The 14,732-nt window shown below is 43.5% G+C and overlaps 1 protein-coding gene across 1 annotated transcript in view; it reads right to left on the reverse strand.

Annotated features, from left to right (window-relative positions):
- Positions 1 to 1,055: 1,055 nt before the first annotated feature.
- Positions 1,056 to 14,732, reverse strand: part of MTPN (myotrophin) — a 231,740-nt gene continuing 218,063 nt past the window's right edge. The window contains exon 3 of the mRNA XM_044087252.1: positions 1,056 to 2,455. Within this exon, the coding sequence (XP_043943187.1) occupies positions 2,372 to 2,455 (84 nt within the window). The 3' untranslated portion in view covers positions 1,056 to 2,371. The remainder of the gene's footprint in view (positions 2,456 to 14,732) is intronic.

The following is a 14,732-nucleotide window of genomic DNA, read 5'->3' on the forward strand; positions in this document are numbered from 1 at the left end:
CCATTTCAGAATTAGAGGACTCAACGAAAATATCTAGCTACAATAAGGGCCCGATGACTGGTGTTGAACAAAGCACAAAAATGACAGCGAGGGATGTCATGGTCTAGGCCTAAACAGGTGACTCAGTAAGAATGGAAGTCGTGGTATTTGCTTTCCACAGGCGAAACAGTTAACTTTTTCTGACAACAGTTAGAGCAAGAAAAAAGGATCCCCAACGGGGTACTTAAGCTTTAGAAGACATCACTTCAGAAATGAAAACTCAGGTAGCTGCCGACCGGCACTCGTGCAAACTGCTTCTGCTTCGGGCTCCTCGGCAAGAAAGACTGATGGTAATGGCATCAGCTGCCTGATTTTATACCACTGACTACCTAACGTCAGTCCTGGAGCGACAGCAACCAACGCAGAAATACTAAGCCTCTGGTATTCGGGCCGACAGAGCTATCCCTGGCAGGATAACCCAAAATGTGATTACTGCAACAGTGAATCACTGCAACAGTGAAACACGAACATCTACCAAGACTTTACTCTCTCTCCCTTGCTATACATCTATAAACTTCACACAAATGTTTAGTGGGCCTACCACTCTGACAAATTGACAAACCAAAAACACTTGCAAAATTTTGCTCCAACAAATACAGAACCCTCAAGGAACAAACAATTATCCTAAAAAGGAAAAGGCCAGAAAAATTATTAAAGTTAAGATGCACTTAGATGTCACTCGAGAACTGTTCAAACTCTAGAAGTAAAGGAGATCTGTTGTAATTCAGTACCCTGTGGTCACTATGGGAGAGATCTTAAATAAGTGAGGCTTTGAGCACCATCAGCTTTGGACTGGTTTCTACAAGAAGCTCAGAAACCAGGTGGACCTGACAGAAGGAATACAAGAATATGATCATTTTAATCATTCTGAGGGAGCACTTGCATAACCCTCAACTGTGTGAAATGCTGCCATGCTCCTTCAAGTCTTCCATGAGTCAAAGTACCAGAAGAGAACAGGCTGCCACAATTTTCACTACTCGTATTTTATGGGGAAAAAATGGAAAAAAAGCCAAAGCTGTAGTTCAAACATATCCAATTTACTAATGCGATGAAGCAACAGTACCATAATTTTGTTTCCAACTGTTTAAACAAATGCTACCAGGATCAATGAGTGACATTAAATCATATCTGCAAAACAGCAAATCCTACTCATGTGAAAAGCTTTTTACAAAAGCAATTTTTTTGGTTTCTTTTACTAGTTTATTACTGTAAATATCTAGGACAATTGAAGAATAAACCCTTACTACTATAAGCCAAGTTCATTTTTTTTCATGAGAACAGTTACTGTTAAAGAAATTGACTAACATATGCAATCAAGCTACAATCAAGAAATAAGCTCATGAATAGCAAGACAATATATATTTTATATTTCGAAAATGGTAACAGACATTTCAAACACCTGCATGAAAATTTGCAAGTAAGGCCCTGCATCTTAAATACATTCAAGGAAACATTCTTAGAAAAAAAAATGAGTTGAGCACTTGAAACGAATATGGAGTGCAGTATTTTTTGTATTCAGAGTAATCAAACATACAAACATGACTGTTGTGCTGGTCAAATACATTCTTTTTATTCCTGCATAAGTAATAGCTTTACTATATTCAGGGAGTGCTTTATACACTACATGTTTAACAATATACTCTTGATTTATACCAAGTCACTCTTATGATGAAATCTTAGAAATTCTTCTGAATTATGTTGGGTGCTTTAAAACATACCCCAGTACAGTTCACAGATTTCTTAAAAATGTTTCCAACTGTAATTATAAAACTGAATGGAACTATGGAAACCTACATAACATGCCCAAAATGTAGGACCTCAACAGCAACTTTAATTTCTCCCACGTACGTGTTTCCAGAAAAGTTACTACCAATATGGAAAACAAAGCTCACGTCATTAAACAATGAACACAAACTGGCAAATACTCTTGGACCATGACTTTTGGTCACACACATGATGGGGAGAAGACAGACAGTTATTTCTCACTAGAATTTTTGTGCTCCAGAACATGATTTTTGGATAACAGTTCTTAAACTTCCACAATTGTTTTAAAACTGCATTATGCTGGACAGCTGTAGCCTCAGAAAATGCTATGGACCCTCCCACCTCCACCCACAACCAGTTTTAAGTAAAAAACTAATGTGCAAATCTGTATACAAGCAGAAAATTGGACAAGTTATGCAACTGTGTAGATTTCCATATCTCCAAAACTGATGTTAAAGTGCACAGTTTAAGTGCTAGCAACTATTAGCTGAAGCTTGCAGATAAAGAGGCAGCAGTGTGAGGCCACAGGAGAGGCACCCATTCTGTAGTTCATTAATCCAAATCCTCGTCACTTCAGAAGATCCTTTATGTCTTGTCTTTCAGTAGCATCAATGATTTTTGTTCCTCCACATACCACAGTTTTATCAGCACCCTGCAAAATAAAGGAAACACCTACTGAGCCAAGAGACTAAGATGCATGTGTTAATAAAGCAGAAGCTACTATAATGCAATTACAAATCAAATAAATGTACGATACGTTAAGAGGGTATTAAACAACCCATGTGATATTCTGTCCTTACAGCCCCACAGCCTAGGATGCTAAAACCACAAACAGAAGATGAAGTGTGGCAGACTGCATTTTCTTTAAATGACTACAGTTAAAATACACCAAATACCTGTAACACATTTAATGTTTATGTACAGTGAAATGTACATTTGCATTAATAAGGTTCAGTGGTCAGTCCTACAGCAGGGTTAAAAACAATGTACATCCACATACTATACACATGAATTTCTGCATCCCCCCCTTTTGATATGCAGACCACTCGGCCTCCCCAAAATGGACTAGAGCCCATTTGTTTAAATCCATTCAGGATAGAACCATCTTGAACGAAGTTACACAGACACCCCTACCCCACCACAAACATCCTCTCCTGACAGCTCCCCTCACTGTTCGTCTGGGGATACGGACTGCCTATGCTTTACAACCTGCTTGTGCATGCTTCTTCACATAAGTAGGAAAAGGCTACTCTCACTAGGTTTGGAGTGGTAAAATGGTTGCTGTTGGAAATATTCTTAGGAGTGGCCCTGCCTCTAGGCCTGAGAGAATCCATCAGTTTGAGAGACTGTAGCTGAAGGAAAAGACATTGGTTTTAGTCTAGATTCGGTAATGCGAAAGACCTCCTCGGAAGCCAGTGCCAAAGTCGCAGCTCCGGACCCATCAGAGACAGACTACCAAAAGCTCGGAAAACCAAGATGATTTCTGTGGCATACTGGATGAATCTGGCATCGGGGGCTACGAAGGCGACTCACTGAATTCCGGAGAACTGATGACCTGCTTAGCAGTGCAGCCGGATGGTTTGGCCTTGTGTGGTCTTCTTTATCCTTACTATTTTTGGAAAGTCTACGGATTGTTGGCTGATGGACGCTACTTCGGAAAAACGGACTGAAGACAAAAATACCTGCTACGAAAAGAGCTCTACGAAGAATAGTCCTCACGTTAAAAAGTACCCAGAACCAGCAATGGGGGACATCATGGTCTGGGCCTAAAGTGACGCAGTAAGAGTGGAAGTCTGTGCTTTCCACAGGCAGACTTAAACTTTCGGACATCGGTTAGTGCAAGAAAAAAGGGTCGCCAATGGGGTACTTAGCTTTAGACGCTGTAATTCGAACTCTGGAAGCAACCGACCGGCACACTTGCTAACTGCTTTTGCAAAGGGCTCCACGGCAAGCGGCCGACCAGCACACTTGCTAGCTGCTTTTGCTAAGGGCTCCACGGCAAGAAAGACTGATGTAATGATGCTGGCTGCCTTCCTTTATAGCACTGATGACCTGACGTCAGCCAGCAAATGACCACAGCTGACGCATAAAAACTCGACTCTGGTATTCAGGCTGGCCAAGGGCTACCACAGCAGGGATAACCCACAGGTGATGACCAACAGTAAAGAACATCGGAAGTTACACAAACTCCCCACCACCGCAAACATCCTCTTCCTGACAGCTCCCCTCACTGCTGATCTGGGCATACAGACTGCCTTATGCCTTACAACTGCTTGTGTAAATTACTTCACTAGCTTTGATAATCCATTCATGCCTGACTAAGCCAGCCATCTGCTCAAGACTAGTATCAGGTTCAGAGATTAGCAAAGTTAGCAGCCCCAGAACAGACAGACTAGTGCCACCTTCCCTCCCAGAAGGGGCATACCCATCCTCCCGTCTGCTTTGTCAAGCACCTGTGTTGCCACTTGAGCCAGAGTCACCAGAAATAATAAAAAAAAACAAGTCTAGGCTTTATCCTCCTATAGAACTGGACAGATGTACATGCATTCTAATATACACTTCAAACAGATGCAATGCAAACTGTATGCCACATCTGGAAAGAAAAGTATGGCTGTTGGGAAAAATCACGCAGTTGTGCCAAAATAACTTGCAGAAAATTAACATTAAAGTCAGTTTTAAAAAGTATTGTTATGGGGCTTGTGAAGAAAAATACTGAAATTCAAATGCCATGGCCACTGATTAGAAGAAAACAAAAAAAAATTCTAAGCCGACAACTATGATGAAGGCTTGCTAAAGTTAAGAAATAGCAGCCATTATGAGAATTCTAACACTGACAGATCACATGTACACACAACAAATAACTTCCTGTGGGGCAACAGGGCACTTTCTGGACAGAGCACTCTGGGAAAACTGTGGGCAGCAGTCCATCTCACGTTCTTTGTCTATACAAATGCACATCCTTGTTATATTTCATTTGAGTGACATTTAAGATAGAAAAGGCTGATCGCTAAATAGCTGCAATATAATCAGTCCATTTAAGTGGACGAGATACCCTTACTATCTGTGCACCATACCAAAATCGGCCAAAAGGGGTGAAACTTAAAAAATGATTAGACATGCATTTACGTAATCTCAGGCAACAGCTGGGTTAGATTCATTAATCACTAAAAATACACTCTTGTTGCAGCCCAGAATCAACAGCAATTTAATAGGAAACTGTAAAACAATGCATCTGGTTTCCTGTACCTCCACTGTCAATGTTTGCAGTCAGCTGTGAAAATTGCTAAACAAACTATTATATCTTGCTTTGTCTGAAGTTGACAACTTTTGAGCTCAGTCCTTCTGTATCAGAGAATACATCTGGAGAGGGAAAAAAAAGTCACAGAATGTGTCCCCCATTAGGGTCTAAAAAGGGTTGAACGTATTCCAGGATCACTAGTTAGACAATTACAAACGCATGGCTACCCAAAATTGTACACAAAGCAGGTAGACAAAGGGTGAAGGCTCTTAAACATGGTCTTTCTGCAGGCTCTGATGAGTGGAAATCCAGAGTATAGTGTTAAGCAATGGCATTCAAACTCAGTTAAATAGAAGTCCAGTGCAAACATTACTAAGTATATACCACATACACCTTCCTAATGAATGCCCTATCAAGGTGCTGGCCAGAGGCCTGCTGCACCTTCCAGTAAGGAAAAAAAACTGCAATCTTCTTGGAATCTGCTTAGTAAAGTACAGTTTTGTACCTACCATAAATGTAGATGTTCGAGGATTCCATTGCTGCAGTCCTGACTATTGGGTATAGTCCGCGTCCAGTCGGCCCGAATACCAGAGTATAAGGCTGACGTCGGTCAGGGCGCATTAGACTGACGTCAGTACGTCAGGGTACTAATGCGCATGACCGACGCCATATCCTCAGTCTTTTCTTGCCCCAGATGTCAGAAGACCCTAAAAAGACAAGTCCCAAAAAAACCTGCACCAAAAAACATGTACAATATATACAACAATATATATATACAGAAATATATACATGTAAACTCACCTACACAACCACCCCTAAATACAGAGGGGAAGGAGGGAGGGTAAATTGGACTGCAGCAATGGAATCCTCGAACATCTACATTTATGGTAGGTACAAAACTGTACTATGTTCTTCGTCTTCCATTGCTGCAGTCCTGACTATTGGGTAGAATCCCAAAGCAGAGGTAAGGGAGGCTGGCAAATTACAAAGAAGTAGGAGCTGACAACATGCCCTGCAAAACAGCTGTGGCAAAACCAGCCCTAGACTTAGAGTAGATAGGAAGGTGATAATGCTTAGAGAAAGTATGCACTGAACTCCAAGTAGCTGCTTCCAAAATATCCTTAGTTGCCACCCCTTAGAAATGCTGTTGAAGTGGCAGTAGCCCTGGTGGAATGAGGCCTAATCCCAGCTGGAATCTCCTTGCCATGATGGGAATAACAAAATGCAATGCAGAAACCAATCCACCTAGAAATAGTTTGTTTTGACACAGGCTTGCCCTGAGAACTCAAAGCAAAAGAAACAAACAACTGCTGAGACTGCCTAAAATCCTTAGTCCTGCTTAAATAATAACGCAATTGCCTGTGTACATCTAAAGTGTGCAAAATCTTTTCCCCTTTATTTTGAGGATCTGCAAAAACGTAGGCAAATGAATAGTTTGGTTTAAAGCCACACTAGAAACCACCTTAGGCATAAAAGAAGGATTAGTACGTAATGATACCCTATCCTTATGGAAAATCAAAAAGGGCTGTACTGCCATAAGGGCCTGCAACTCAGACACCCTTCTTGCAGAAGTAATAGCCAACAGAAAAGCAGTCTTCCATGACAAGTATTTCAATTCAGCAGTAGCTGCAGGCTCAAAAGGTTGTAGAGTAAGTTTTTCCAACACAAAATTGAGATCCCAAGCAGGAGTAGGAGCTCTACGTGGGGTCTTATATTCTTTGCCCCTCTAAGAAACTGCTTGAACAAAGGATGCGAAAACAAAGGTGGGTCACAATCATAGTGAGCTGAAATTGCTGCAGCATGAATCTTTATGGAAGAGAAGGACAAACCTTTGTCCAATAATTCAGTAAGATATTGAAGAGCCACACTCAAATTAGGCTCAGAAATCTCCAAATTCTTTGCTGTACTCCAAAATAAAAATCTCTTCCATTTTTCTGCATACACTTTCCTTGTACTAGGACTTCTGGCTTCCATAATCACATTTAAAACTTGTTGAGGAAGTTGAGACCTACTGTGTTTTAACACAGAATATGCCAAGCTGTTAGATGAAGAGAGTGTAGCTTGACATTGAGCAAATGACCGTCCTTCTGAGATAACAGATGAGGAATCAGAGGTAAAGGCCATGGAGGCTTCTTTACCAGACTCCGTAGTAGAGGGTACCAGTGTTGGCGAGGCCAGTCTGGAGCTATCAAAATCATCCTTGGCCTGTCTTGTCTGACCTTTAACAGTACCTTTGGAAGAAGAGGTAGAGGTGGAAAGGCATACACATGAAGGTTTTTCCAACTGAAAGACAGAGCATCCACTTTCCAAGCTGTGTGATGAAACCCCTTTGTGCAATACTTTGGCAGCTGGTGGTTTAGTGGAGAAGCGAACAGATCTATGTCTGGAGTTCCCCATGACACTGTCAGTTTCTGAAATACATGAAGATCCAGTTTCCACTGTGGGGATCCATGATTTGTCTGCTTAACACATCTGCTAAGGAGTTCTGTGCTCCTGGCAGAAACCTTGCCTGAAGAGTTAGTTGCAGGCTTAGCGCAGTCTCCCATAAAATCATTGCTTGCCTGCATAGAGGATAAGCATGTGTTCCCGCTTGCTTGGTGATGTACCACATGACAGTTGTGTTGTCTGTTAGAATCAACACCTGCCCTGGAAGAAGTAACTCCTTGAAAGCCATTAATGCAAACTGGACTGCTAACATCTCTTTCATGTTGATATGTAGATGCTGTAGTCTGGCAGGCCAGTTGTCTTGTATCCACTTTCCATTTAGATGAGCTCCCAAGCAATGTCCGAGGCATCTGTCGTCAAGATCTGACTTGCCTCTGGCCGGGTCACAGAGAGTCCCTTGTTTAGGTGACATTCCTGAGCCCACCACAAGAATTCTTTTGAAGGCAAGGTATTATTTGAATGACAGTGTCCAAATCCTGGCAGTGCTGTGTCCATACATTTTGAGATACCATTGTAACTTCCTCATATGCAGTTTGGCATTGGGAAGCACCAGAATACAAGATGCCATGAACCCTAATGCTTGAAGGACTGTCCTTGCAGTCAGCACGGACTGATGAGATAGTTGATGGAAGTAAAGTGACAGACTCTTTTGTTTGTCCGGGGTTAAAAAGGCCATCTGGGCTGCTGTATTCAGTCTCACACCCAGAAAGCACATGTCTTGAGAGGGTACTAGACTGGACTTTATTTCGTTCACAGAATACCCTAGGCATCTTAGCACTGCGATAACATATTCCAGGTGCTGTAGAAGAACTTCTTTTTCTTGAGCCAGAATCAGGCAGTCGTCCAAGTAAGGATAGATTTGAATTCCTTGAAGCCTGAAATAAGCTATCACTGGAGCCAGAACCTTTGTGAATACTCTGCAGTAGATAAGCCAAAGGGCAATGCAGAGAACTGATAATGAGAATTTCCAGCTCGAAACCGCAGATACTTCCTGCAACTTAGCCTTATAGGCACATGAAGGTAAGCTTCTTTGAGATCTAAAGTTACCATCCAGTGATTTTTGCCCAGCAGAGGTAAAAGCTGTTGTAACGTCCAACATCTTGAACTTGGGAATGTCCAGATAAGTGTTGAGGATAGATAAATCCAAAATTGGTCTCCACGTGTTTCCCTTCTTTGGTACAAGGAACAGGCGAGAATAAAATCCTAGGCCCCTTTCTGATACAGGGACTGGCTGAATGGCCCCTATGTGAAGTAACTGAGAAACTTGCTTGTGAGCCTCTTTTCTTTGTGGAGGAGGAACGTCTGGCATGCCTTTGAAAAGGGGCATTGTATGGAAATAAAATCTGTAACCGTGGTGAATGATATCCAACACCCATTTGTCTTGAGTAATTAAATCCCAATTTTCTTTGAAAAGAGACAGTCTTCCTCCTAAAGGAGCTGCCAACGTGAATCTGCTGGCAGCTGAAAAGACAGGTCATTGGGTCTGTTTACGAAAGGACTGACCCCTGCCCTCACCAGAAGTCTGAGCAGGTGAACTCCCTGTTCTAGGCCTAAAAGAACCTTGAGCCCTGCCCCTACCACGTCTAGACCTACCCCTAGACTGAGAATCATAAGCAGGATATGTCCACCCCTTAGCAGGCCAATTTCTACTAAACTTCGGTGGCTGCACCTGCAAAAAATCTTTAACAGTTTGCATAGATTTAGCTTTGTCCTCCATTTTCTTTAAAACTGCTTCCACAGGTGATCCAAACAACACATCAGACTGTAAAGGAGCATCCAAAATCCGTGTCTTAACATGCTCAGCTAAATTCTGATCCTTCAACCAGGCATGCCTGCGAAGAACAGAACTGGTAGCAGCCACCCTCGAGGAGGCCTGTACAGCATCAAAACCACATTGCAAAGAATGCTTACCCACTTGTTCAGACACATGAACCAAATCCAGCAACTCTTTACACTCAATACCTTCCGCCAAAGCATCCACCTTAGATTTCAATTGTGAAAGGAGATAATTCTGATATTTTAGCATGTGAAACTGACAATTCAAAGCTCTCATGGCTAGAGTGGAAGAAGTATACACTTTCTTTCCCCACCTATCCAAAGCCCTTGCCTCTTTATCAGTGGGAACAGGATTTTTAACCACAGAAGCCTTAACACCCTTAGGCCCTTGAGAAATAGTTTCTGGGTCCGCCCTAGGACTCTTAAACAAATAGTTATGAGCTTCGGGCACCCTATAATACCTATCAGGCTTAACAGGAGCAGGAGGCAAAGAATCAGGGTTCAGGGAAGCCTCTGCAAAAACATCTTCCACCACATTCAATACAGGAGGAATAGCTAAAGGCCTATGCTGGGGTAAAAACAAGAACTCCCTAAGCCTTTTCCTAGAGTCAGAGTAATCCTGGCCTTCCCATTTAAAGTGCTCCCTCATAGAATGCAAAGTCTCTGAAAATGAGAAATCCTCAGGCGGAGAAGCTGTAGGAGTGGAATCATCCACATCAGAATCAGAATAAGTGGGATACTCCTGCATATCTTCCACAGAAGATTCTGAAGCCTCTGAACACTGTTCAAAACTATCAAACTCCGGTTCCACCCTAGGCCTCTTATCAGGCGGGGGCATAGAACCCCTAATCATAGTAATCAAATCTTCTGCCATTTTAAGCATATGTTTCTTAGGTACAGAACCCGAAATGCTAGGAGAAGCCCCCACAGAAGCTGAACTAGGCCTACCTCTTAAAGAAGTTTTGGTAACAGAAGGAGAAGCTCTAACTACCTTGGGAAGAGAGGGAAGAACAGTCACCTGAGAAGCCCCCTCAGCCTGGCCTACCTCCTGAGAAGGCACATCCTGTAAGAGTATAGTTTCTGCCTGGGACTCCATGGAAACTCCTGGCAAAACCTCCGGCTCCACTGAGCCTTCTAAAGAACCGACGTCCGGGACTGCCGGTTCCTCAACCCTAGGCTTCACTGTTTTATCCTTGCGCTTCTTGGAGGAAGCGGGCGTCGGAACATCCGACGGCATTTTATAATTGCAACGCTTCCCAAACACTAACCTGGCACAGTCTAACCTCCTCTTAATAGTGCGTTTGTTAAACCGAGCACAAGAGCGGCAACCAACAACGTCGTGCTCAGGCCCTAAACAAGGTATACACAAGGTATGGTAATCCCTATGAGGTATCTGTTTCCCACAAGAAATACAGTTATTCACTTTTTCTGACATCCGGTAAAATACTGAGGCAAGAAAAACCAAAATGTTCCCCAACGGAGTACTTAGCCAACTCTGTTTCGGTCTGAAACTCCGGTTTCGGAAATATTTCAGTACGCCAACCTGCACTCGCAAAATTGCTTCTGCATCGGACCATGCGGCAAAAAAGACTGAGGATATGGCGTCGGTCATGCGCATTAGTACCCTGACGTACTGACGTCAGTCTAATGCGCCCTGACCGACGTCAGCCTTATACTCTGGTATTCGGGCCGACTGGACGCGGACTATACCCAATAGTCAGGACTGCAGCAATGGAAGACGAAGAACATCTGTAAAGCACCATCTTGGACAAAAAGATGGAATGGTTTCTGCTGCTCATACATGAATTAGAAATTGTAATGGCATATGCACATAATGTGTATGAAAGTCAAAGTAAATCACCGATTAGGTGTCCGTCCCTCACACAGATACACCCCAATATCCCCCCACCCAACACGACCACCCCTTTCAACACACCCATGGGCAACTTGGATCAACCTTTATTCCACCTAATGCACAGAACACGTAGCAAAAACCCCATATGCAAGCAAATACCCACATGGAACGTGTAGACAGCAGACATGGTACTCAGCAGAGAGGGCAGGAAAAGCAAGTGCTGTGATGCAGCAATGTCAATACTGTGCCATGGAGCCTACTTACATATTCAGGATTGACCTCTTTTGAAAAAGAGTTAAGACTAGTCACAGCAGTTACAAGACTGTCTGGAACAAAATACAGATGGGAAAGGACCACAGATTTTTTACCTTTCAAATAAGTCCAGCTGAAGATGCGGTACTTTCTCAAGACGTGCCTGCAAAGGAAGTTTGAGACAGGCTGATCATGATCAGTACACCTTTTTGTGGACAGCAGCAATCAATACCTCCTAATCGCCCAAATAGCAAGGGCATCTAGAAGAGGACTGGACCCATGAATGTTAGACAAGAGCGAGTGTGGTATGACAAGGATCTAGTCTGAGAGTAGTGCTATGCATATTTGGAACAATGAAGTAATAGCTATAATCAGGTAAAGAAATCTCAAGCAGACTAGAAAATGGCCTGAACCTTTTTAGGACTTTTGGGATCTTGTTAAATGCTCATCAGGGCATGTTGCAATCTAGCTTTTGGGCAAGTTTTTGCCAACAGAAAGCAAGATCACATTCCACACTAGAATCACATACGAGCCAATGTCTCCCCATAGGCAGAGTACTAAACAGTAAGCTAGTGAGCTAGCTATTTAGGAATAATCTGTTTCAAGACCCGGTCCCCTTCCTTCCTTACTAGCAGCATTAAAAATGTAGTCTTCCTCGAGTCCCTTGTTCTACGCTACTACTTCAACTGCTTGTGAACATCTAAGGCAGGAGTCTCAAAACTCAAGTGACCACAGGTGCTGCATGAGAACTAGCAAACTCAGGCTAAGGCCACAACCTCCAAATCAAAAAGAAATGCAGGCAGTGTAGCCAGAGAAGTATAGTATAAACACGTCTCAAAACAATAATTGCTGGTTTGAGGGCAGCGTGACAAGGAATTCAGATCGTGTATTATGGGGAGAGACTTGCAAACATGATAGCCTCATTAAAAGGTCAACTCTTAATGGCATAAAGGAAGGATTGGACTTCCCTATTCAAGACCAAGATGGGCTCTTGGAAAGATCAGAACTTAAAGATCGATGTGATGAGGCAGTTAAAAATTTGACTGTAGTTAGATTCAAAAGGGGTCTCTTGTTTAGCTTCTTTTGGCACTAAATCGCAGGAATCACAGGTCTTCCAGGAGGCCTTAGATAGACAGCCCCTCAGAGAAATTTTAGATATGTAACAAAGAGGGTAATGGGGGGGGGTCTTATAGGAGGGCAGACAAGTACTATTCTAGCTGCCCCTGTGCGCAATTTTAAACCTAGCCAATTTCCCTCAAAAGGTGAGGATCAAACCTTGCATCTCGTCTCAGTGAAGTAAACATTTTGACCATGCCAACACCCAACCCATGAAATTACACAAACCGCAGACAAATGTACCTTAACTGAGAATTAAGCCAATTCAACTGCAAGAGGTTGGATAGGTATTAGAAAAGTACAGTTGTGTACACAAATGTAGATGTTAGGGTGTATTCACTATTGCAGCCCTCAAGTCGGGTCATCTGCCTGCAGGTAGCCCTCAAGTCTGCCCAAATACCAGAGAATTAGTATTTATGCGGTTGCTGTCGCTCCAGGACAGACGTCAGGTTGTCAGGGGTATAAAAACAGGCAGCAGATGCCATTGCATCAGTTTTTCTTGCCCCAAATGTCAGGAGCCCCCCAAATAGGGAGTTAAGTTATGGTGGAAAAAAAACACCACCTCGTAAAAAGTAAATACCAATAGCCCTGTAAAGGGCGAGTAATAGAACTAGAGAAGGGGGGGGGGGGGAGAAAAGGGCTGGAGGGTGGGAAACAAGGACTGAAACGGTGAATACACTAACCTCTACATTTATGGTGTACACAACTGTACTATGTTCTTAGTGTTTCACTGTTGCAGTCATCACACTTGGGTTGATTCCCAAAGCTGAAGAATGGGTGCAGGCAGTCAAGAAGAATTGAGGCTGGCTAGTATGCCCTGCAGGACTGCTGTTGCAAAACCCGCCCTGGATTTGGAAAAGATAGGTGGTCATGCTTCGTGAAGGTATGAACAGAACTCCAGGTAGCAGCTTCCAGAATGTCCCTGGTAGGGACTCCCCTGAGGAATGCTGTAGGAGGTAGAAGTTGCCCTAGTGGAATGTGTTCCGACCCCCTGAGGGGTTGGTTTCCAATGGTGTTTGTAACAGAAATGGATACAGTGTGCTACCCATTTGGAAATAGTTTGGTTAGATATGGCCTTGCCCTTTGCCCCTGGTGCAAAGCTGACTAGTAACTGGTCAGATTTCCTGAAGGGCTTAGTCCTGTCAAGGTAGAATCTGAGCTGTCTATGCACATCTAAACAGTGCAGGATCCTTTCCCCTTTATTTTGAGGATTAGGAAAGAAGGTTGGCAAATGGACAGATTGGTTGAGAGCTACACTGGACACCACTTTAGGCATAAAAGTAGGGTTTGTTCTGCGGGAGATCCAGTCAGCATGAAAAATAATGAAGGCTTCCACAGCCATAAGTGCTTGTAGCTCAGACACTTCTAGCTGAAGTGATGGCCAGAAGCAAGGCTGTTTTCCAAAATAATTTTAACACTGCAGGCTCAAGTGGAGGGGGGGGGGGAGCGCGAGCTTTTCCAGTACACAGTTAAGATTCCAAGCAGGGGTGAGTGCTCTCCTTGGTGGCCTTAAACTGTTGGCCCCTCTCAGGAACTGTTTAATGACTGGGTGAGAGAAGAGAGGTTGCTCAGTGTTGTAATGAGCAGAGACGGCAGAGGCATGGATCTTAATGGAAGAGAAGGAAAGGCCTCTGTGGAGTAGATCTGCTAAAGTAATCCAGGATTAGAGGTAAGGAGGGCCAGTGCTAGGTAATCCAGGATTAGAGGCAAGGAGGGCCAGTGCTAGGTAAATCCAGGATTAGAGGCAAGGAGGGCCAGTGCTAGGTAAATCCAGGATTAGAGGCAAGGAGGGCCAGTGCTAGGTAAATCCAGGATTAGAGGTAAGGAGGGTCAGTGCTAGGTAAATCCAGGATTAGAGGTAAGGAGGGTCAGTGCTAGGTAATCCAGGATTAGAGGTAAGGAGGGTCAGTGCTAGGTAATCCAGGATTAGAGATAAAGAGGGCCAGTGCTAGGTAATCCAGGATTAGAGATGAGGAGGGCAGTGCTGTGTCTGCTCCTTTAGACTGAATCCAGGAACAATACCTTTTCCACTTAGCATAGGATTTCCTTGTACTGGGTCTTCTGGCTTCAAGAATTACGTCCAGTACCTGCTTGTTTGGCTGGTCACTGGGGGAGAATCCAATAAGCCAGGCTGCAAGGTTTAGGGTTTGCAGCTGCAGATGCAAGATTTGTCCCTCCTGCTGAGTTAGGATGGTTGGGATCTGAGGTAGGTGCCATGGTGGCACCGGTGACTGGCTGCACAGTAGT

Source organism: Protopterus annectens, chromosome 11.part0, assembly GCF_019279795.1.
Source record: "Protopterus annectens isolate FY-2018-M chromosome 11.part0, PAN1.0, whole genome shotgun sequence".
In the NCBI taxonomy this organism is placed as follows: domain Eukaryota; kingdom Metazoa; phylum Chordata; order Ceratodontiformes; family Protopteridae; genus Protopterus; species Protopterus annectens.